Here is a 25,750-nt window from a genome sequence, read left to right on the forward strand (position 1 = left end):
CATGATGACTGTCTGAAAAAAAGAAAAAAACCCGGAGAAGTGAGGCTATGAATGAGCACGCAGAGGGCTCCCTCATGTATAGGGGAACCGGCTTTTTACTGCAAGCTGTGATTTAGAGGACGCACAACTCGGGTGAGGTCGTTCCTTTCTATTAGTAAAAAATACCTGAAGGTATTGTTTGTAATGGTTAGAGCCCTTAAGAGAGAAAATATATAGTGGCTCACCGTTATAGTGACTCTATTGCGCTTGTAGCGCTGTTTGTAGTATTTGCACATTGTGGGTTATGTTATTTTTGGCATCTATTTATGGTTTTTGTTGGTTTGAGCCAGTGGGCTCTTTTAATGGATTAAATTAAAAGTTAATTTTTAATATATATTTAACTACTGTTCTACCTTGCTTATATACTCATTTAACTGATTGGTGGTACCAGATTTACAAGCTTTTGCCATGTCACATAGGCAGAGCCCTTGAAGTGCCAGAACAGCAGAATTCCCTGATAAAGTGACCCCCATTTTACAAACTACACCACTCAATGAATTCAGCTAAGAGTGCATTGCCAACAAAAATTGTCACACAATTTCCATATGTGGCTGTACTGTACCATTTAGCTAAAGGGCGAGACTAGGAAGGGAAGGAGTGCTATTTAACTCTTGGAAAACAAATTTTCGTGGAATAGTTTGCAGACTACATATACGGAGCCCCTAAGTGCCAGAGATCAGAATTTCCCCCTCATGTGACCACATTTTGGAAATGACACCGTTCTGGGAATTTATCTCCAGGTGTAGTGACAATTTTGACTCAATGGGTGTTGTTTACCAAAAACAAGCAGCAATGGATGTTGCCAGGGGCGAATGCCTCCTGGAACGGTCGCTCAGCAGCTGTTTAGGGCCGCCTGCTGTACCTTCAGTTGCCACTGCCCGGTTGTGGTGCTGATGTTGCATGCTGTGCATGGCCACGTCCTGTCAGAGCGGCTGGCTGAAGGGGGATTCCTGGCTGTCTACAGTATATCTCTGCAATCCAGGCCCTGTGCGGAGCAGAACTGCTGGCTCCGCCTCCCTCTCCGGTGCTGTTTCAGGGCTTCACTTCTGCTGGACAGCAAATTAATGGTAAAATGGATGTGTAGTGTCAGGGTAAGTACTGTCCACTGTGGTGGACTGCATGGAGGGCTAATATTATGAGGGTGCAGAAATGTATATTATTGTGGGGTCTGCAGCAATGTATTTTATGGGGCAGGGGCCTGTAGCAATGTATCTCATGGCAGGCTGTGGGGATCTACAGCAATGTGTATGAGAGTTGCTGGGGTTCTGCTGCAATGTATATTATGTGAGACTGGTAGTCTGCTATCATATCTATATAGGGGATGTGGGTCTACTACACTTTATACTCTGTGTGTGTATGGGGGGGTTGCACTGATTACTGTTAAGGCCCCGTCTCACATAGCGATTTACCAACGATCACGACCAGCGATACGACCTGGCCGTGATCGTTGGTAAGTCGTTGTGTGGTCGCTGGGGAGCTGTCACACAGACAGCTCTCTCCAGCGACCAACGATCAGGGGAACGACTTCGGCATCGTTGAAACTGTCTTCAACGATGCCGAAGTCCCCCTGCAGCACCCGGGTAACCAGGGTAAACATCGGGTTACTAAGCGCAGGGCCGCGCTTAGTAACCCGATGTTTACCCTGGTTACCAAAAAAAACAAACAGTACATACTCACCATCTGATGTCCGTCAGGTCCCTTGCTGTCTGCTTCCTGCTCTGACTGAGCCGCCGTACAGTGAGAGCAGAGCGCAGCGGTGACGTCACTGCTGTGCTCTGCTCTCACTGTACGGCGGCTCAGTCAGAGCAGGAAGCAGACGGCAAGGGACCTGACGGACATCAGATGGTGAGTATGTACTGTTTGGTTTTTTTTACATTTACGCTGGTAACCAGGGTAAACATCGGGTTACTAAGCGCGGCCCTGCGCTTAGTAACCCGATGTTTACCCTGGTTACCAGTGAAGACATCGCTGGATCGGTGTCACACACACCGATTCAGCGATGTCAGCGGGACCTCAACGACCAAAAAAAGGTCCAGGCCATTCCGACACGACCAGCGATCTCACAGCAGGGGCCTGATCGCTGGTACGTGTCACACATAGCGAGATCGCTACTGAGGTCGCTGTTGCGTCACAAAACTTGTGACTCAGCAGCGATCTCGCTAGCGATCTCGCTATGTGAGACGGGGCCTTTAGGGTATGTGGAGACGATCCATAACTGGAAGTACTTTGCACTGCCATCTATTTAACGTGAATCTGCATGTGTTTACTGAACCATGGGGATTCACCGCATCCAAGACTTGCATCTCTGCAAGAGAAACTGACATGCTGCGGTCTGGAGAGATCTGCCGCATGTCCGTCTCTGCGGGTGAGCCGTGGGTGTCTGTGGACACATAGTGGGCATGGGATTTTATGAAATCCCATCCACTATGTTGGAACATCTTGACGCTGTGGTTTGGACGCTTGCACAAGTACGCAGCGTCTAACCCGCAGAATTTGTGTACTGCGTGTGGCACTGAATACTTCTGGGCTGGTGGATGTAATACTGTGAGGGGCATGGAGATCAATTCAATTTATCGTTGTACACATTGAGCTGCTGTGAACTTTGATGGACTGGGCGTGTTACAGTGTATTCTGTGGGCTACCAGGGAGCAGAGGAGGCAGTTACTTCGGGCCCTGAGCGGCCCACTCACAGCCACACTACTCTTAACTGTATCGGTGTGCATAACGTGCCAATACAGTTAACTCTATGGCAGAGGAGGGGAGAAATTATCTCCTTGCACTACTGCTCTCAGCCACGGCAGGATGATGCCGATGGACAGGCACATGCATAGGAAGGTCAGAACACCTCGGCTATTGCTTCACCCTGCCATGGCTGAGAGCGGTAGTGCAGGGACATCAATGTGTTGGGATCCCGGATTAGATGAGTATATGATGATTTATGCTCACTTTTCAGCCTATAACAGAGGCTGAGCGCAAGATTGAAAGGGAGGAGTCAAAATTAACCCTTATAGTTGCACCCCACATCACGTGTTCAGAAGTGTGTACGTAACAGACATGTTCGATTTTACATCGCAAAGAAGTTGATAATATGATATGATAATAAGCTGTGTATTATGTATTGCAACTTTCAGGTGGGTGTTGAAAAAGTGAAGTATTATCATCATCATCAGTGTTTGGGGGGGGGGGGGCATCTGCCCCAGGTGTAGTCGGGCGCTGTTGGGCTGCAGCGGTCTGAGATGTCTCCCCGTGGTTGCATTTTGCTGAAAGAAGCCTGCAGTCACATAAAGTAACTGCAGACTTGCATCTCAAACCTGGTCAAGCATGCCAATCCTCACACCTTTGATTATTATTTATTTTTAGAGCACCATTCATTCCATGGTGCTGTACATGAGAAAGGGTTGCATACAGAATACAAATAAAAATTACAGTCTAGACACTAACTGTAAACTGCCCTTGCGAACTTACAATCTACAGCGAAGAATGATTTCAAAAACATAAGTGTAAATACCTTTCATTTATCGATTGGCAATTGACTATTTCATCAGTCAATGTAATTGAAGAGGATATTATCACCAAAAATTACTCCAGCCTTTTTTTATTTTAATATATTACTGGTACAAAAACAACCCCCAAAAACCTATAAGTTATAACATAAGTTATTGAAATATTAATGAGGAAATGGCTTTTATAATTATGTGAATAATATGCTAATTTTATTCAAGACGGGACTACCGGTATCAGTAAAACGTCGCCGACATTTCTTGACATACCTAGTGGCACTGCGTCACGCCACCAGCACCCAAGTGACTTATCTGTTTGGAGCAATGTGATCTTGCTGCTCAGAGTAGATACCATCTTCAATGTTGTGGAGTTAGGGTATGTGCACACGTTCAGGATTTCTTGCAGAAATTTCCTGAAGAAAACCGGAAATTTTCTGCAAGAAATCCGCATTTTTTTTTTTGCGTTTTTTTTCCGTTTTTTTTGCGTTTTTTTAACATTCTGCAAGCGTAATTAGCTTGCAGAATGCTAAAGTTTTCCAAGCGATCTGTAGCATCGCTTGGAAAACTGACTGACAAGTTGGTCACACTTGTCAAACATAGCGTTTGACAAGTGTGACCATCTTTTTAGCTTTTGCAGCATCTATAGTAAAAGATAGAATGTTTAAAAATAATAAAAAAAAATAAAAAAAATGCTTATACTCACCCGCAGACATCAGATCTCCTCACCGGCGTCCATTCCTATAGCTGATGTGTGCGCGCAGGGCCTTCCATGACGTCACGGTCACGTGAGCGGTCTCGACCAATCACAGGACAGTGACGTCATTCGGCAAGGTCCTTCTCCGCACACCAGCTACAGGAACCAGCCAGCGTGCAGCACAGAGGCGGGAACACTGCGCTGGACATCGAGGGTGAGTATAGGACTGTTTTTTATTTTATTTCTTATTTTTTGACCACTTATATGGTGCCCAGTGCGTGGAGGAGAGTCTCCTCTCCTCCACCCTGGGTACCAACCGCACATAATCTGCTTACTTCCCGCATGGTGGGCACAGCCCCGTGCGGGAAGTAAGCAGATCAATGGACCCCTAGGTGTGCGGAATCCCCGCAATTCCGCATTTTTAATGAACATGTTGCTTTTTTTTCCGCTATGCGATTTTTTCGCGGAAAAAATCGCAACATTTGCACAAAAAATGCGGAATACCTTGTAAATAATAGGAGGCATATGTTAGCGTTTTTTTCGCGTTTTTATCACGTTTTTATAGCGAAAAAACGCAAAAAAAACGCTAAAAATCCTGAACGTGTGCACATGGCCTTACTGTGCGCTGCTCCCAGGGACATAGTGCTGCTTTATTCGAAGATTTCTCCCTGTCTGCCTGCACCTTTACCAACTACCACTGTCACAATGGTCTGTGCTCTGATCGGAGTGAAAAGATTAAAGGAAAAACCAGTGTGATATTGATAGATAATGAACCCACTGACAGACAGGGACACATGTGACAATACACTCATCGCAGGTGGAGCGCCAATGCCAGTCTTCTCAGAAAGTGCAGTGATATCCCCGGGAGCCTTGTGTATGAGAACATTTCCTGCTCTGTCTCTTCTAACTAAGCAGAGGTGCTCTAAGAACTATTTTCAAAATTTAAAAAAAAAAAAAAAAAAGAACAGAGTTCCATAAGTGATAATATGGCGCCTCCATCCACAGAAGATCTGTAGCTAATTTTCCAAGATGTTTGGAAGAAGCTTCCTGCAGAGTTTCTTTAGAAACTGTGTGCAAATGTCCCTTGAAGAACGAATGCTGTTTGAAGGCAAAGGGTGGTCACGCCAAATACTGATTTGCTTTTGAGTTCATGCATTTTGCTAATTTACTGTATATACTCGAGTATAAGCCAACCCGAGTATAAGCCGACCCCCCTAATTTTGCCACAAAAAACTGGGAAAACTTATTGACTCGAGTATAAGCCTAGGGTGGAAAATGCAGCAGCTACCGGTGAATTTCAAAATTAAAAATAGATGCTCCATACCGTTCATTATGGCCCCATAGATGCTCGACATAAAGCTGTGCCACATATAATGCTCTGCACCGTTCATTATGGCCCCATAGATGCTCGACATAAAGCTGTGCCACATATAATGCTCTGCACCGTTCATTATGGCCCCATAGATGCTCCACATAAAGCTGTGCCATATATAATGCTCTGCACCGTTCATTATGGCCCCATAGATGCTCCACATAAAGCTGTGCCATATATAATGCTCTGCACCTTTGATTATGGCCCCATAGATAGCTGTGCCATATACAATGCTCTGCACCTTTGATTATGGCCCCATAGATAGCTGTGCCATATATAATGCTCTGCACCTTTGATTATGGCCCCATAGATAGCTGTGCCATATATAATGCTCTGCACAGTTCATTATGGCCCCATAGATGCTCCATAGAAAGCTGTGCCATATACAATGCTCTGCACCTTTGATTATGGCCCCATAGATAGCTGTGCTATATATTACCTCTGCACCTTTGATTATGGCCCCATAGATAGCTGTGCCATATATAATGCTCTGCACCTTTGATTATGGCCCCATAGATAGCTGTGCCATATATAATGCTCTGCACCTTTGACCTTTGATTATGGCCCCATAGATGCTCCACATAAAGCTGTGCCTTATATATAGTGCTCTGCACCGTTGCCCCATAGATGCTCCACATAAAGCTGTGCCTTATATATAGTGCTCTGCACCGTTGCCCCATAGATGCTCCACATAAAGCTGTGCCTTATATATAGTGCTCTGCACCGTTGCCCCATAGATGCTCCACATAAAGCTGTGCCTTATATATAGTGCTCTGCACCGTTGCCCCATAGATGCTCCACATAAAGCTGTGCCTTATATATAGTGCTCTGCACCGTTGCCCCATAGATGCTCCACATAAAGCTGTGCCTTATATATAGTGCTCTGCACCGTTGCCCCATAGATGCTCCACATAAATCTGTGCCTTATATATAGTGCTCTGCACCGTTGCCCCATAGATGCTCCACATAAAGCTGTGCCATATATACAGTGCTCTGCACCGTTGCCCCATAGATACTCCACATAAAGCTGTGCCTTATATATAGTGCTCTGCACCGTTGCCCCATAGATACTCCACATAAATCTGTGCCATTGCTGCTGCTGCTGCTGCAATAAAAAAAACAAAACACATACTCACCTCTCTTGCTTGCAGCTCCTCAGCGTCCGGTACCGGCGTCTCTCTGCACTGACTGATCAGGCAGAGGGCGGCGCGCACACTATATGCGTCATCGCGCCCTCTGACCTGCACAGTCAGAACAAGAGGACGCGAAGACAGAGCGGCGCCCGGCGGGTGGAACGAGGGAAGGTAAATATGACATACTTACCTGCTCCCGGTGTCCCACTCTTTCCCCCGGACAGCTGGTCTCCGGGTGCCGCAGCCTCTTCCTCTGTCAGCGGTCACCGACACCGCTGATTAGAGAAATGAATTATGCGGCTCCGCCCCTATGGGAGGTGGAGCAGCCTATTCATTTCTCTAATGAGCGGTCCCATGTGACCGCTGAACAGGGGAAGAGCTGCGGCACCGAAGACCGTGGGACGGGCAGGGGGAGCGCCAGGAGCCCCGGAAGCAGGTAAGTATGCCTCAGCGCCCTCTCCCCCTCACCCGCCGACCGTGACTCGAGTATAAGCCGAGGGGGCACTTTCAGCCCAAAAATTTGGGCTGAAAATCTCGGCTTATACTCGAGTATATACGGTATAAATAAAAACGATTAACGCTTCTATTTTTGTAAACATTCTTACTTTGCAGCATTTTCCCCCACATCTGCCTTAAAGTTTTGCACAGCACAGTATATCTCAAAAACATTAAACAGAGAGATAATTTTGCCAACAATAGCTAGCACCAGTATCCAAATAAAAAAAAAGACCTGGCACACAATTTCAGGGCATATTGAAGTCTTAAGGGTATCACAGCTATTTGCCAGAGCTGATAACAAGGAGAAATACGTTATACGACACGACTCATTATGTATTACATTACCCATTTATTTGCATCTCTGGCATTTAATAATATTTTCCCACAAGCAACATATTTTCCCCTTCAAGGTTCAAATAAAAAATGGGCTTGTCTTTATGAGAGAACGCCTTTCTGCCCAGAAAATAAGGAACTAAATCTACATACCACAGATGAAAGTTCTGCATATGTGCAGCATTTTTACACTTTTAATGCTTGTTAGACAAGAATGCTTTACTTAATTCAACACAGACAGAGGTGTACGGCAAGTTCTTCAAATAAGTAACGGATCAAGAACATCATTTACTCCAGCATAATACACTTTAGAGTTTTGGAAAAAGAGAAAAGTTAACTTTTATCAATAATTTAGCTTATTAAATCTAAATTAGATTACAACTAAACTTACTTGGGCAGGTTACCGGATAGAATCTTCCAGGCGTATTCCCGCAGGTACTTCTGGAATATAGTGGTGAGGGCAATCATTGGCTCCCCAGTGCTTAGCTGTGAGCACTGTACCATACACTTCTTATAGTAGACAAACAGGTCAGCACAACTTGGAAGAACAGCCCCGGCATCTTCAGAAGTGGATTTTGGTGGCCCTTGGGCCTTGAAATCGGCAACAAAGCGATCAATCAATTCACCTAGGTTCCTATGAGAATAGACATTGAAGTTAGTTGAAGAGCAACTAGTTTATGGTACTCACACACAATGGCGGTTACGATTGGGTGCACGGTTTTTCAGGGAAAACAGCTTTTTCAATGCAAAATTAAACGATTGTGGAGGAAGAGACCTACCAAAAAGCTTTTTGCTTATTTGGTTATCATGTAGGGGGTTGTACATATGAGACTCCGTTTTCAAAGGTCCTTAAAATTCAAATATCCAGGGGAAAAAAGCAAAAAAAGTTACGGTATAGATTTCCACTATTTTAAGCATTCTTAGATTTTCCAAAAAATGCATGAACTGAATCCAAACCACATTTGTATCTCACATACCTGGCTGAATAATCTTGAGGTTCGATTTCTACAAAAATGTGCCAGTAGCAAAGGAAATCACATTCATTCTGCTGGCTTACAAATCAAAGAAGAGTTTTCCTATGAAACTACTGTGTACATCTGTTTTACATATATCACCCATAACGTAAAAGAAAAGTAACGTGGCGTGACACGGTCTCTTATTTCAGATAAGAAAATGTGCCTTCAAAATTAGCTTTTTGTTAACTTCTAGTACTACGGCAATGGAAGTTTGGAAATGATAAGACCAATATTGGCTTTGATTCCTCCTTCAAAAGCATGCTATTTAAGGGAGATAAATTGCTACCATGCAACCCCCAGGAAGACTACAGGATCAAATCTTATCTAGCATATGGCAAGTCTAGCGCAGTGGTCTGTCAGGACCAAAACACATTATGTTGTATAGAAACTGTGGTTAAAGCAGAAGTCTTCATAGTAGTGTGTCAGGTGCGATTGCGCTCCAAAATGAAGTACTGAAAATGTATCTGGACACTTCTAACAAATTAGATTATTATGGTTGATGAAGACAGAACCCACCACAAAGTTCGCACATATGTAAGAGGCCGGTCACACTGTCTTTCTGATCTAATGCTATACATACTAGGGGTCTTGAGGTAAAAAGAGGATCCTCACACTGCTGTCCACTCTGTCTTTCTGATCTAATATTGGAGATACCAGGTTGCTGAGGTAAGAAGGGGCTGCTTACACTGCTGTGCACCCTGTCAATCTCATCTAATACTGGAGATATCAGGAGTGCTGAGGTAACAACCGCTGTCCACCCTTTCTGATCTAGTACTATAGATTGAGATAACAAGGGTGCAGAAGTAAGAAGAGGCTGCTTACACTGTTGTGCACCCCATCTTTCTGATCTAATGCTATAAAAACTAGGGGTCTTGAGGTAAGAAAAGGCTGCTCACAATGCTGTTCACCCTGTCTTTCTGAGCTAATATTGCAGATACCAGGGGTGCTAAGTAGAGATGAGCGGTGTTCGAGTCGAACTGTTCGCCAATTTCAAATTCGAGCTGTTTTGGGTGGTGTTCGAGTCGTTCGACGAACCCAAACAATTTGCTTAAAATTCGGCTGTTCGAGTTTCCGTTCGATAACTCTTTGTTCATCAAAAGCCTAGCTTGATTTGCACATTAAAACGGTTCATCATTGTTAATGGACTGTTTCAGTGTATAGTGGGCGGGGGGGAATAGATCTGTGCTGAAATAACGCCGATCTCCATTTTGTTTTTCTTTCCCGCATTTACAGAGGGGCGGTGCAGTCTCTCAGCCTATCAGCAGTGCACACACACACACAGCAATGTGCATGTGATGCACACAAGCAAGGGCATGCGTCATTGGCTGTGTATGTCACATGTCCTCGCCCTATAAGAACAAGCCATTTGCCCCGTCGCCACCATTTCCTCACTGCTGCAGCTTAGTGTTAGACGGCACCGCTGCTGCTGTGGGCGCTATACAGACTAAGAGTGTTTTTTGGAGCGAATTGTCAGAGAGATAGGTTTAGGGAGTCGAGAAGAGTCGGGACTAGTTGTAATATCAGCCCTTTTCAGGGTAGGTTACAGCAGTTCATAGCACTGTTTGCCAGGCAGGTCTAAGCCAGTGCTGTGCAAGTGTTAGTCACAGCATTTGGTGTAATCTAGCTCAGCCAATCCTTTTGGGCTAGTAGCATTGTCTGATAGTCATCTGAGTAGCCCGCCTGTGAGCTAGCTACACCGCCTGAGTATCTCTATTTTCACTGCATCTAATCCAGTTAATAGTTTTGGGCCTAGTACCACAGTTTAGCCACTCAGTTCTGCGCGGTTTTCATCCATCGGTTGTTGTGCCAACAACTACAGATACAGAGTTGCCAATTAGTTAAGCACTAAAATGAGTAGCAAAAGGCCTGCTAGAATAGGCGTTTGGGAAAGGGAAAAAAAGGTTGTGTCCATGGGGTAGGTGGTAAAGCAACAGTAACATCTGCAGAAGAAAGACCATCTTCCAGCCAAAGTAAGATGTCTACTTCTTATCGTGGACAATCTGATATGATCCCTTTCTTATGACCATCGCTACAAGCATCGCCAAAAATTCCAGATGAGGCACAAAAACAGCAGGTGCTTGAACGGATATCAAGTGCTCGTTCAAGTGCGCTCTCTTCCATGTCAACTTCAACATCACAACTACTCCAGTCCTCAGTTGTCACCCCAATCGCACTTGCTTCCTCACAGCTCCCAAGTCTCCAGCTGCCCGTCTGAGCATGGGGTAACACACATGGTTGAGTCTGTAGAGCTGTTTACGCATGCTATAGCCTGGGAATCAGAGGTCTGCTCCAGAGCTTCTGTGAATCCAGACGAGGAAATGATCTGCACTGATGCCCAGAATCTCTGAGTCGGATCCAGGCCCAGATGAAGAAGGTTCTGAGCATAATGTAGACCCTCGTTCCCAAACTGTAACTCGTGTTAGTGGAGACAATGAGGAAGATTGGAACGAAAACTTGACTTTTCGGTTGGGGCAGGAAGAGGTTGGCTCTGAGGACGACGGGTATGAGAACACACAGGATGATGATGACGAGGTTGTAGACCCCACTTACTGTCAAACCCCAGTCTGCGAGTCCATAAGGTCAGCAGAGGAGGTGGAGGAGGATGCTAGTGACGAGTCTGACGATGAGGTAACGGTGCGCCTTCCTGGACAGAGACGGAGTACTGGAAGCACGTCAACAACTGCATCCTCAACCCTAACTGTGCCTCAGACCAGAAGTCATGGTGGCTCTTCAGGTCGCACGGGCTCTAAGCCTTGCATAGCCTGGGCATTTTTTGATATCGCAAAGGATGACCCAACTCATGTTGTCTGTAAGATTTGTCAACAAAATCTCAGTAGAGGCCAAAAAATCACTAGCTTGAGTAATTCATGCATGAACCGTCACATGGATATAAGGCATAAGTTGCAGTGGGAAGCTGTTATGATCCTGGTGGCAAGGATCGCAAACTGACCTGCTAAGTAACAGAAATCCTTAGGACAAGCTCTAGGGATGTGGGAGCTATACTGACCGCAACCCTGATTCTATCAATACACACTATAGGCAGCCGTGGAACGTTACCTAAAATCCTAGACGCCTCGTCACAGCCTGAGAAACTAGCTACCCCTAGAGAGAAAGCAAGCCTCACTTGCCTCAGAGAAATCACCCCAAAGTTTTAGACAGCCCCCCACAAATAATAACGGTGAGTTAAGTGGAAAACACAAACATAGAAATGAAAACAGGTTTTTTAGCAAATGAGGCCCGCTAACACTAAATAGAAGACAGCAAGGGATCTGTGCGGTCAGTATAAAATGCTATAAAAAATAATCCACGCAGAGATTACAAGAACCCCCACACCGACTCATGATGTGAGGGGCGCAACTCTGCACCCCAGAACTTCCAGCAAGCGAGAATATTACATATAAGCAAGCTGGACAGAACTCATCATATACAGAGAAACATTTTCAAGGAAATAATGAGCAAACATGAACTAGCAAGACTTAGCTTCTCAGGAGGAGACAGGTCACAAGGAAAGTCCAGAGAGATCAGAACCAGTACTGAATACAACGACAGCAGGCAAAAAGTGAAGGTCCAGGTGGAGTTAAATAGAGGCCAGACTAGCAGAAAACGAGGCAGCTGGATTCCAGCTACAGACCCGCAGTAAGCACTAAAGGCCACCAGAGGGAGCCCAAGAACAGAACTCACACAATACCACTCATGACCACAGGAGGGAGCCCGAGAACGGAATTCACAACAGTACCCCCCCCCCCTTGAGGAGGGGTCACCGAACCCTCACCAGAGCCCCCAAGCCGATCCGGACGAGCCAGATGAAAGGCACGAACCAAATCAGCCGCATGGACATCAGAGGCGACAACCCAGGAATTATCCTCCTGACCATAGCCTTTTCACTTAACCAAGTACTGAAGCTTCCGTCTCGAAATACGAGAATCCAAGATCTTCTCCACCACATACTCCAATTCTCCCTCAACCAACACCGGAGCAGGAGGATCAACAGAAGGAACCACAGGCACCACATACCTCCGCAATAATGACCTATGGAACACATTATGAATGGCAAACGATGCTGGGAGGTCCAAACGAAATGACACAGGGTTAAGGATTTCTAAAATCTTATAAGGACCGATGAAACGAGGCTTGAACTTAGGAGAGGAAACCTTCATAGGAACGAAACGAGAAGACAGCCATACCAAATCCCCCACACGAAGTCGGGGACCCACACAGCGACGGCGGTTAGCAAAGCGCTGAGCCTTCTCTTGTGACAACGTCAAATTGTCCACTACGTGGTTCCAAATCTGTTGCAACCTATCCACCACAGAATCCACCCCAGGACAGTCCGAAGGCTCAACCTGACCTGAGGAAAAACGAGGATGAAAACCAGAGTTGCAAAAAAAAGGTGAAACCAAAGTAGCAGAACTAGCCCGATTATTGAGGGCGAACTCAACCAATGGCAAAAAGGACACCCAATCATCCTGATCAGCCGAAACAAAACATCTCAGATAAGTTTCCAAGGTCCGATTAGTTTGTTCAGTTTGGCCATTCGTCTGAGGATGGAAGGCCGACGAAAACGACAAATCAATGCCCATCTTAGCACAAAAGGACCGCCAAAATCTGGACACAAACTGGGATCCTCTGTCAGACACAATGTTCTCCGGAATCCCATGCAAACGAACCACATTCTGAAAAAACAGCGGCACCAAATCGGAGGAGGAAGGCAGCTTAGGCAAGGGCACCAAATGGACCATTTTAGAAAAACGATCACAAACCACCCAGATGACAGACATCCTCTGAGAGACTGGAAGATCCGAAATAAAATCCATGGAAATATGCGTCCAAGGCCTCTTTGGGACAGGCAAAGGCAAAAGCAAACCACTGGCACGAGAACAGCAAGGCTTGGCCCGAGCACAAATCCCACAGGACTGCACAAAGGAACGCACATCCCGCGACAAGGACGGCCACCAAAAAGACCTAGCCACCAAATCCCTGGTACCAAAAATTCCAGGGTGACCCGCCAACACCGAAGAATGAACCTCGGAAATAACTCTACTGGTACATCTATCTGGGACAAACAGTCTCTCCGGTGGACAACGGTCAGGTTTATTGGCCTGAAATTCCTGCATCACCCGCCGCAAATCAGGGGAGATGGCAGACAGAATCACCCCCTCTCTGAGGATACCAGCCGGTTCAGAAACTCCTGGAGAGTCAGGCACAAAACTCCTAGAAAGGGCATCAGCCTTCACGTTCTTTGAACTCGGAAGGTATGAAACCACAAAATTGAAACGGGAGAAAACAGCGACCATCGAGCCTGTCTAGGATTTAACCGTTTGGCAGACTCGAGATAAGTCAAATTCTTGTGATCCGTCAAGACCACCACACGATGTTTGGCTCCCTCAAGCCAATGTCGCCACTCCTCAAATTCCCACTTCATTGCCAACAACTCCCGATTACCAACATCATAATTCCGCACGGCGGGCAAAAACTTTCTTGAAAAGAAAGCACATGGCCTCATCATAGAGCCATCAGAGTTTTTCTGCGACAAGACAGCCCCTGCTCCTATCTCAGAGGCATCAACCTCGACCTGGAAAGGGAGAGAGACATCCGGCTGACGCAAGACAGGAGCCGAAGAAAACTGACGTTTCAGCTCCTGAAAGGCCTCCACGGCCGCAGGAGACCAATTGGTCACATCAGAACCCTTCTTGGTCAAATCCGTCAAAGGCTTAACCACACTAGAGAAATTAGTGATGAAGCGACGGTAAAAATTAGCAAAGCCCAAGAACTTCTGAAGACTCTTCACTGATGTAGGTTGAGTCCAGTCATAAATAGCCTGGACCTTAACTGGATCCATCTCAATAGTGGAAGGAGAAAAAATAAAGCCCAAAATGGAAACCTTCTGGACTCCGAAGAGACATTTAGAGCCCTTCACAAATAAGGCATTGGCACGCAGGACCTGAAATACCATCCTGACCTGCTTCACATGGGATTCCCAATCGTCAGAAAATTCCAAAATATCATCCAGGTACAATCATAAATCTATCCAGATACTCTCGGAAGATGTCGTGCATGAAGGACTGAAACACGGAAGGTGCATTAGAGAGCCCAAAAGGCATCACCAAGTACTCAAAATGGCCTTCGGTCGTATTAAATGCCGTTTTCCATTCATCGCCCTGTTTTATACGCACAAGATTATACGCTCCTCGAAGATCTATCTTGGTGAACCAACTAGCCCCCTTAATCCGAGCAAACAGATCAGACAGCAATGGCAAAGGATACTGAAATTTGACCGTGATGTTATTTAGAAGGCGATAATCTATACAAGGTCTCAGAGAACCATCCTTCTTGGCCACAAAAAAGAACCCCGCACCCAAAGGGGACAAGGACGGGCGAATATTCCCCTTCTCCAGAGACTCCTTTATATAACTCTGCATAGTGGTATGTTCTGGTACAGATAAATTGAAAAGTCGTCCCTTAGGGAACTTACTACCAGGAATCAAATTTATAGCACAATCACAATCCCTATGAGGAGGTAGGGCACTGGATTTGGGCTCATCAAATACATCCTGGTAGTCCGACAGAAATTCAGGGACTTCAGAAGGAGTAGAAGCAGCAATTGACACCAAAGGAGCATCGCCATGAATCCCCTGGCAACCCCAACTTGACACAGACATTGCTTTCCAATCCAGGACTGGATTATGAGCCTGCAGCCATGGCAGACCCAACACGACAACGTCATGCAAATTATGTAACACAAGAAAACGAATCACCTCCTGATGTGCAGGAGTCATGCACATAGTCACTTGAGTTCAGTACTGAGGCTTATTCTTGGCCAATGGCGTAGCATCAATTCCCTTTAGTAAAATAGGAAATTGCAAAGGCTCCAAGATAAAACCACAGCGCCTGGCAAATGACAAATCCATCAAGTTCAGGGCAGCACCTGAATCCACAAAAGCCATAACTGAGTAGGATGACAGGGAGCAAATCAAAGTAACAGACAAAATGAATTTGGGCTGTACAGTACCAATGGTGACAGATTTAGTGAACCTATTTGTGCGCTTAGAACAATCAGAGATAACATGAGTAGAATCACCACAGTAAAAGCACAACCCATTCTGACGTCTGTGATTCTGCTGTTCAATTCTGGTCAGAATCCTGTCACATTGCATAGACTCAGGCTTCTGCTCAGAAAATACCGCCAGATGGTGCACAGGTTTGCGCTCCCGCAAACGCCGATCAATCTGAATGGCCAACGACATAGACTCATTCAGTCCCGCAGGCGTGGGGAACCCCACCATAACATCCTTAACGGCTTCAGAAAGACCTTTTCTGAAAATTGCTGCCAGGGCACACTCATTCCACTGAGTGAGCACAGACCATTTCCTAAACTTCTGACAGTAAACCTCTGCTTCATCCAGACCCTGAGAGAGAGCCAGCAAAACATTTCTGCCTGGTCTATTAGATTAGGTTCCTCATAAAGCAATCCAAGCACCAGAAAAAACGCATCCACATTTAGCAATGCAGGATCTCCTGGCGGCAGAGAGAATGCCCAATCTTGAGGGTCACCACGTAACAAAGAAACAATAATTTTAACTTGCTGAACAGGGTCACCAGAGGAACGAGGTCTCAGAGAAAGGAATAATTTACAATTATTTTTGAAATTCAAAAACCTAGATTTATCTCCAGAGAATAACTCAGGAATTGGTATTTTAGGCTCTGACATAGGACTGTGAACTACATAATCCTGGATACCTTGTACCCTTGCAGTGAGATGATCCAGACTAGAGGACAGACTCTGAATGTCCATGTCTGCAGCTGAATTCTGAACCACCCAGAGATTAAGGGGAGGAGAGAGGCTAGCCACACTGCAGAGGGAAAAAAAAAAAAAAATGAACTCAGGATCTCTCTTATCCCTCTTTTGCGATGCATTAACTCTTTTATGGCCTGCTGTACTGTTATGATCCTGGTGGCAAGGATCGCAAACTGACCTGCTAAGTAACAGAAATCCTTAGGACAAGCTCTGGGGATGTGGGAGCTATACTGACCGCAACCCTGATTCTATCAATACACACTATAGGCAGCCGTGGAACGTTACCTAAAATCCTAGATGCCTCGTCACAGCCTGAGAAACTAGCTACCCCTAGAGAGAAAGCAAGCCTCACTTGCCTCAGAGAAATCACCCCAAAGTTTTAGACAGCCCCCCACAAATAATAACGGTGAGTTAAGGGGAAAACACAAACGTAGAAATGAAAACAGGTTTTTTAGCAAATGAGGCCCGCTAACACTAAATAGACAGAAGACAGCAAGGGATCTGTGCGGTCAGTATAAAATGCTATCAAAAATAATCCACGCAGAGATTACAAGAACCCCCACACCAACTCACGATGTGAGGGGCGCAACTCTGCACCCCAGAACTTCCAGCAAGCGAGAATATTACATATAAGCAAGCTGGACAGAACTCATCATATACAGAGAAACATTTTCAAGGAAATAATGAGCAAACATGAACTAGCAAGACTTAGCTTCTCAGGAGGAGACAGGTCACAAGGAAAGTCCAGAGAGATCAGAACCAGTACTGAATACAACGACAGCAGGCAAAAAGTGAAGGTCCAGGTGGAGTTAAATAGAGGCCAGACTAGCAGAAAACGAGGCAGCTGGATTCCAGCTACAGACCCGCAGTAAGCACTAAAGGCCACCAGAGGGAGCCCAAGAACAGAACTCACACAATACCACTCATGACCACAGGAGGGAGCCCGAGAACGGAATTCACAACAGGAAGCTCACTGGGCTACAATGCGGCCTAGTGGGCCGGGTCAACCACTGTCTGCCCCATCAAAGAGGACGCATCCGCGTCCTCTTCATCCTCTGTGACTGTGGGGACAGCAGTCGCACTTGGTTTTGGATGCAGACCTTCCACCTCTTTACCCGCAAAAGCAAGTGTGATAGGCAGGTCGTCAGGACATTTGCAAGTGGAAACACCTGATGGCGTTGAGCGCTCTCCGACATCGACACCACATTTTGATCAAGGCAACATAACATCTCCGCCTGCACCTTCCTCACAGACCAGCAGTTTGCCGGGGACACCCTACTCAACTCCGTCTAAGCACGGCAGCCAGCCCTCAGTCGCTCAGATGTGGACAAGTAAAAGGCCATTTCCTCCTTGCCATGACAAAGCTAAGAGGTTGAATTTCTCCATCTGCAAGCTGTTGTCTATAGAAATGCTGCCTTTCCGCCTGGTGGACACAGAGGATTTTCGAGACCTTATGTCCGTCGCAGTGCCCCAGTACCAGATGCCCAGTCGCCACTACTTCTCAAAGAAAGCTGTGCCTGCGCTACACCAGCATGTCGTACACAACATCACCGCTTCCTTGAGAAACTCTGTGTGTGACAGGGTACATTTCACCACAGACACTTGGACGAGTAGACATGGACAGGGGTGTTACATGTCGGTGACTGGGCACTGGGTAACTATGGTAACATCAGGAGAAGGGGCTGCTGTCCAAGTCATGCCGTCCCCAAGAGTTGCTCGTCGATCCTCTGCATCTAGAAGTTCCTCCACTGGTTCTGCCTCCTGAACCTCCTCTCGGTCCTCCACCTGCACCCAAACCCTGTCTGGTAATGCCACCCGTGTTGTAACTGCGCAGAAGGAATCCTGCACACCTCCTGTCTATGCTGTCACCAGGGCTCAACGGCATCAGGCAGTGTTTACATTGAAATGTCTGGGAAATGTGAGTCACACAGCTGAGGAGTTGTGGTCAGCTCTGGATGGAGACCGAGTTCCATCAATGGTTGTCTCCACTCAACCTGCAGCCAGGGAAGGCTGTGTGCGACAATGCTGCAAACCTGGGTGCAGCCCTTTGCTGGGGCAATGTCACACATGTGCCTTGTATGGCTCACGTTTTGAATCTGGTTGTCCAGCAATTTTTATCCCACTATCCCGGACTAGATGGGCTTCTGCAGAGGGCACGGTCGCTGTGTGCTCACTTCCACCGTTCGCATCCCGCAGCTCGACGACTTGCATCTCTACAGAAGTCGTTGGGCCTGCCAGTTCACTGGCTGAAATGCTTTGTGCCGACACAGTGGAATTCAACTCTGCACATGTTGCATCGAATGTGGCAGCACCGACGAGCCCTGGTGCAATACGTTATGACGTATAGCCTGGGCCAACGAGATCAAGAGGTGGGGCAAATCACGCTGCAGAAGTGGTCTCAGATCAGGGACCTATGCACCCTTCTGCACAGTTTTGAAATAGCAAGGAAGATGTTTAGTGCTGATGATGCCATTATCAGCATGACCATTCCGGTGATTTACATGCTGGAGCACACCTTACACAGTGTCCGGAGTCAGGTGGTGGAACAAGAGGAGGAGGAACAGGAGGAGTCGTATGCAGAAGAGATCATATCTCGAAGGTCAAGAAGGTTGGCAGCACCAAGGCGGCTGGCATTGGAGGCTGGGGGAGAGGGATTACCGAGGGCGCATGGTAGCAGCCAAACTGTTGAGGAAGGTGCAGGAGGCGAGGAAGAAGTGGAGGACGAACTGGCGCTGGGCATGGAAGACTCATCAGATGAGGGAGACCTTGATCAAATTTCTGTTGTGCGAGGTTGGGGTGAGAGGGCAGACGAAGGAAGCATGATTCTCACCTCGCCACCACCAAGACAAAAAGGACTTGGTCCTCCTGGATGCGCAAGACACATGAGTGCCTTGTTGCTGCACTACCTGCAACATGACCCTCGGATTGTCAGAATCCGAAGTAATGGCGACTACTGGTTTGCCACACTCTTAGATCCCCGGTACAAAAGCAAATTTGGCTAAATAATTCCTGCCATAGAAAGGGATTCACGCATGCAGGAGTATTAGCAGAGACTGTTACAGAATCTAACATCTGCTTTTCCACAAAACACCAGTTCTGCACTGAGTTCTAACTTGCCAACCGTGGGACTATCGAGTCATTACTCTAACCGTAACAGTAACATCGTATCTGGTGGTAACAGCAATTTTTTCTAATCGTTTCAAGATTTTTTTTAGACCATCCTTTGCAAGGCCACAGGAGACAAGAAGTCTGATGCACAGCCAACGCCTAGAGAGGATGGTACAAGAGTATCTCCAAGTAAACACCAATGCCATGACTGTGGAACTGGACCCTTGCTCATTTTGGGATTCCAATCTTGAAAATGGCCTGAGCTCGCAACTCACGCCTTGGAGATCTTGTCGTGCCCCGCAGCCAGCATTCTCTCTGAACGTGTGTTCAGCGCTGCTGGTGGTGTGCTGACAGATAAGCGCACGTGGCTGTCCAGTGACAATGTAGACAGACTAAACTTCATCAAGATGAACAAATCCTGGATCCGCAAGGACTTTTCTACCCCTGTGTCAACTTGGGGAGACTAAAAGCTTGATGATTTTTGAAAATCACCTCACCAACCGTTTTAAAAAAAACTCTGGCAAAATTGATGCCACTTAAGTGGTGTCTGTGGCCGAATTTTTTGAAAAAATGGAGACTCTTATTAAGGCTAAGTTCACATTGCGTTAGGGCAATCCGTTTAGCGCTAATGCTAGCTGATTGCGCTAACGCAATGTTTATTTAGGGGCCGCGTTTAGGGGTCGCGGTAATGTCCCCGCTCTCGCAGATCCCCGATCTGCGAGAGCGGGGAACGGACCTCGGGCGAGCCGAAAAGGGCACGCGCTTGCGATGCGCTACAGGGAAACTTCACATTGCTGTCAATGGGTGCGCTAACGGACCCGTTGCACGGCGTTAATTGCGACATTTTCGCCGTGCAACGCTGTCCGTTAGCGTGCACACATTAACGCAATGTGAACCTAGCCTTAGTCCCCTTGCTGAGTTTTACATGACGTTGCCATCGTCAATTCCAGGTGGATGGGGTCGTCTGCAGAGTTGTTTACTCATACTATAGCCTGGGATTCAGAGGTCTGCTCCAAAGGTTCAGTGTCTGCTAGTCAGCAGAGTAGCCCAGCCACCCACCGCCTGTTTACCTAAGTACTATTTTTAACTGCATCTGGCCCAGGAAATCCTTTTGGGCCTAGTATAATTTAGTGCTACTCAGCAGCGTACCACACCCATGAAGCAAGCTACACCGCCTGTTTACCTAACTACTATTTTGTAACGGCATCTGGCCCAGGAAATCGTTTTGGGCCTAGTAGCAATTTCTGCTACTCAGCAGAGTACCCCACCCATGAAGCAAGCTACACCGCCTTCTTTCTTTCTCAATCTAACCCCTCGGCTCTGGGGTGTCCACTCTCCCTCCAGCTCTCTCCTTCTCACAGGTGGACTACCGCGTGTTTTCACACTGTGGCGAATCTTTTGGGCCCAGGCATAAGAAGTCGTCAAAGTAATGGATAATATGTGCCGCCTTACAAACGTCCATGACGACACATTCGAGGAAGCAACTAAACGCCTCAAATAGTGAGCAGGATATGGAGCACCCCATGGGCAAACAGCGATCTATGTAGCAGAAAAAAGAAAAAAATATATACCAGCTCACCTGTCGGCATGTGTTGTGGGGAAGCACGGATAAAAAATCCAGCTTCCAAAAACGTACAAATTTATTAAGGATAAAAGGCAAAGTCCAGCCCAATCCAATAAATTACATAGTGAAGAGTAGCAAGCAAACTACTGCTTGCTCTATGTAATTTATTGGATTGGACTGGACTTTGCCTTTTATCCTTAATAAATTTTTAAGTTTTTGGAAGCTGGATTTTTTTCTCTTTTTTGGATTAGCGATCTACGTCGTATGCTCCTTCACAGAAGCAGCCCAATGGGAGGACACTATTCGGAGGCACAGGTAGTAACCGGAATGCCCCCTCAATGTCTGTTTTGGCCATTAGGGTGCCCCTTACCAACTTCTTAACCCGCCTGATGGCCTCGTCAAAGGAGGTACAGTACATAGTACTGTACTTGGTTCCGCGTCGATGTTGTCGTTTACTGACCTGCCCCTTGGATATCACAAATGGTGGATTAGTCTGAATGTATTGGGTTCATTTTTTGGCACAACTCCCACTACGTCTTCTAAGGAAAGTGTTCTGAATGGACCCGCCGCCATTCTACCTAAAGATATATATTTTTTTTTTTGTCAAGACGTCTGGGTGTTGGTAGAGTGAGTTTAGATTTTTACTCCAGCCTTTCTTGATTTTAGAAGGGCATGACATGCCTATATATGTGTCTCCTCCTCCTTTTACTCCTCCATCTCTTTTCTTTTCGCATGACTATATGTAGTTGTGACTTTTCCATGTGTTTGTTGTGTCTTCTGAGCAGTTTGTCAGCTTTTGGACACCTTTTAAGGTGTTTTCTATGTGTTTGTATGTGTTTGCCTGCCATTGGTTTCAATGGGGTTCGACAGTGTTCATCGAACACGTCCCTGTTCGACAAACCAAACCCGAACACTAGGGAGGTGGCTCATCTCTAGTGCTAAGGTAGGAAAAGGCCACTTATAATGTTGTCCACCCTGCCATTCTGATCTAATACTGTAGATGGAGGTACCAGGGGTGTGAAGGTAAGAAGAAACCGCTCGCACTGCTGTTCACCATGTCAATGTGATATAATACTGTAGATACAAGGGGTACTGAGGCAAGAAGAAACCGCTCACACTGCTGTTCACTATGTCAATGTGATCAAATAATGGAGATACCAGGGGTGCTGAGGTAAGAAAAGGCTGCTCACACTGCTGTTCACCATTTCAATGTGATATAATACTGTAGATACCAGGGGTGCTGAGGTAAGAAAAGGCTGCTGACACTGCTGTTCGCCATGTCTATTTGATCTAATACTGGAGATACCAGGGGTGCTGAGGTATGAATGCTGAGCAGGTACTGTGACAAGGAGATAACCTATACCATGTAATGTCAAACTTCCTAATGCACATACTCGGACACCTGTCCTATTAGCATTCTAGGAAAGGTTTCTTGTCAGCGTACCAAAACAGTTCAGTTTAATGTACCAGTGGTTAGTTTCTTTGAAAAACTAGTGTAATTCGCTAATTATGGTACATCATTTTTTAATCTATTTATAATGGCATTTCTTTTATTTATCTATGTTTTGCATGTCTGGAGAGCTCATTTATATTGTACTGGATTTTTCATCCCAGTAGTCATGACAGTTCTTTGCATTCTCAGAAAAGTCAGAGCACTTGCCAATACCGCCTCCTATTAGTTATATAGCAAAGACTATAGATTTAACCTGTTAAGAAATGGGACTTTTTTTTTTTAGCGCTTTATTTTTTTTCCTCTACTCCTTCCAAATTCTACGATTTTTTTATTTCTCTTTTCACTTGGCTTTTTTAATGCAGATTAGTTGTTTTGAATGACTCCATTCATTTTAGCAAATAATATACTGAAAAATGTTAAACAAATTCTAAGTAAAATGCTGAAAAAAATGCAAATATGGCTTTGTTTTTTGAGCTTTGTTGGTTGTATAACATTTAGTGTTCAGTAGAGATGGGCGAACCAGAACAGTAAAGTTTGGCATCCATACCGAACACCTACTTTTCAGGCATGGACACCGCACACAGACTTCACCAGGAAGTCCGTTGTTACTGTTTGGGTTCGGCTGCACGGGTGTTTGTCGCACTGTCATGTGCATGACAGAATGGCAAACACCGCTTCTAATTGGCAGTGAACTCATCACCGCTGATGAGAGAGCCCTTGTTCTCACGCTGGCAAAAGACAGCGTGAGCCCGCAGCTGTGATCGGTGGTTCATCTTCAGTCACTGGTGTCAACTGATGGGACTACCACTCCCATCAGCTGACGCCTTCTGCTGCTAACAGTGGGAGTATTCATCACCGGCTCCTGCACCGTAAATAAATAATTAAAAAAAACGGCATGTGTTCGCCCATGTTTTTGATAAACAGCCAGGCAAAACTCACAGCTGGGGTCTGCAACCCTCAGCTGTTAGCTTCAGCAAGGCTGGTTATCAAGAATAGAGGGGTCCCCACAACGTATTTTTTGTATTTTTTAATTAATTAAATAATAATATAAAAAGGCTTGGGTTCCCCCCCATTTTTGACAACCAGCCTAGCTAAAACAGACAGCTGGGGACTGGTATTTTCAGGCTGGTAAAATGCCATGGATATTGTCCCCCCCACCCCCAGCCTAAAAATAGCAGCCCACAGCCACCCATAAAAGGCGCATCTATTAGATGCACCAATTCTTGCGCTTTCCCCGGCTCTTCCCACTTGCCCTGTAGCGGCAGCAACTGGGGTTCATATTTCTGGGGTTGATGTCACCTTTGTATTGTCTTGTGACATCAAGCCCACAGATTAGTAATGGAGAGGCGTCTATAATAAGAGATGCCTATCCATTACTAATTCTATAGTTATATGGTAAAGACAGAAAGAATAGTGTCTTTTTGTATACATCGTACGCAACACACACACACACACACACACACACACTGTATAGACTGCATGCACCACACGCGCGCACGCTGTATACGCCATACACAGCCTCTTGCGCGGTACCACCAGCGGAACACCGTCGCAAACACGCTGCCACCGGGATCAGCCGAATGATTCACTGACCACCGCCATCTTTGCACAGGAGGAGCGCATGCGCAGTTTTAATGTGACCGGCGCTATCTGTCTGCACAAAGATGGCGGCGGTCTGATTTACTGCACCTGTGCGAATTCCGCGCAGGCGCAGTGAATCATTCGGCTGATCCCGGAGGCAGATGAGCAACATGTCTACAAGCAGAGGAAGCTGGTCACATTAAAGGGGTTTTCCCACGAACAAAAGTTCATTTTAAAAATGATCACAGCGGATTCATTTTGTCAGGCAAAATATTTCACTGACTGTTTTTAAACAATATTTTACCTCACAAAATGTATCCTCTGCGATCTCCTGCTGTAATGTCAGTATGGTCTTTTGCTTCCTCCCCTGCCCAGGAGCTGTGGTATGTTCTGCACACGGTCAGACACAGACAATTTTTAAAATGAACTTTCGTTCGTGGGAAAACCCCTTTAAAAAGCAAATATCAATGCCAAAATGGCTCCTCCTAAAAAGTACGCCAATAACAATGAAAGGAAAGCAGCAAAAGCACAACGTTGTAGGCAACAATGGGCAAATGAGACTCTTGAAGAGCATCTCTCAATGCTACAAAGCCTGCCCCCATCGTGACATTACTGCCCTCCCGATGCGATAGCATCGGGACTCCATTTAGTTATTAAATATTCTGCTAAAAAAGGGACTAGCAAGAAAAAAGTGGACTTTTAATTTTACTTTCTTGTTAAATCAAAGTACTGTACCCACCTGCTATAAAAAATAAAGGCTTATAAATAATTGGGCCAGTAAATTTCCACACTGCTGAGCAAGCATGAACTTAAAGCATTCATTTTCCACAGACATAAAAAAACAACTTAATTTGTGCGGAAAAGTCCCCATCTGTATTTAAATAAAAACACACTTAGTTCTACACATTCATATCAGAAGTTCCCAGACCGTAAGGACAAAATGTTGTTGCAGCTTGTAATAGCTAGAAAAAAAGAGAACTAGGGAAAACTGGATGCTGAGGAATAACAACTACATACTGTACATAGATTAACTGCTTGACGTTCACTTCCAATGATTTTTCAAGAATTATAGAAACGTTTTTAAAGAAACGTTGTGGTTGTTATCCCGACTGATCGATAGATTCAGCTTTTCCTAATTTTTTACCCTTGGTTAACTATACACACAAGCATTGTTGGAAAAACGCTGCAGGTTTTTGTGGCAGTTCTGAAAGGGGAAGTTCACTACTTTATTGATGGCCTATCTTTAGGATGGGCCATCAATATTGGTTCTATGGCAGTCCAACACTTCGCACCCCCGCTAATCTACTGTTAAAGATGCTGGTCAGAAGTTCTTGGATGCTGCCAAATACAGCAGCCACGCCATTTTTATAGTTTGCGCGCATCAATAGATGGTGGATCTGTAGCATCCGGCCAACCTCTTTAAGCTCAAGAGTTTAATCCAACTTCTTCCTACTTGATCAACTCTTTAGCTTTGGTAAATAAAACTATATTACAAACTGCAGTGAATGTTTTCCAGAAATATACTTCTGTGTGAAGTCACCCTAAGGCTATGTGCACACTATATTTTTTCAGACGGATTCTGACTTGTTGTGGGTTTTCCCCATAGACTTGAATAGGACGCTGAAAATCTCCAATTAAAATCCACGTATCGTATTTTTTTTAAT

General features: G+C 45.7%; 1 protein-coding gene across 2 annotated transcripts in view; it reads right to left on the reverse strand.

Moving 5' to 3' along the window:
- VPS53 (VPS53 subunit of GARP complex) overlaps positions 1–25,750 on the reverse strand; it is a 276,186-nt gene that overhangs the window by 107,642 nt on the left and 142,794 nt on the right. For both annotated transcript variants that reach the window (XM_077296357.1, XM_077296358.1), the window contains exon 14: positions 7,961–8,203. In XM_077296357.1, coding sequence (XP_077152472.1) covers positions 7,961–8,203 — 243 coding nt within the window. The remainder of the gene's footprint in view (positions 1–7,960; positions 8,204–25,750) is intronic.

Source organism: Ranitomeya variabilis, chromosome 3, assembly GCF_051348905.1.
Source record: "Ranitomeya variabilis isolate aRanVar5 chromosome 3, aRanVar5.hap1, whole genome shotgun sequence".
NCBI lineage: Eukaryota > Metazoa > Chordata > Amphibia > Anura > Dendrobatidae > Ranitomeya > Ranitomeya variabilis.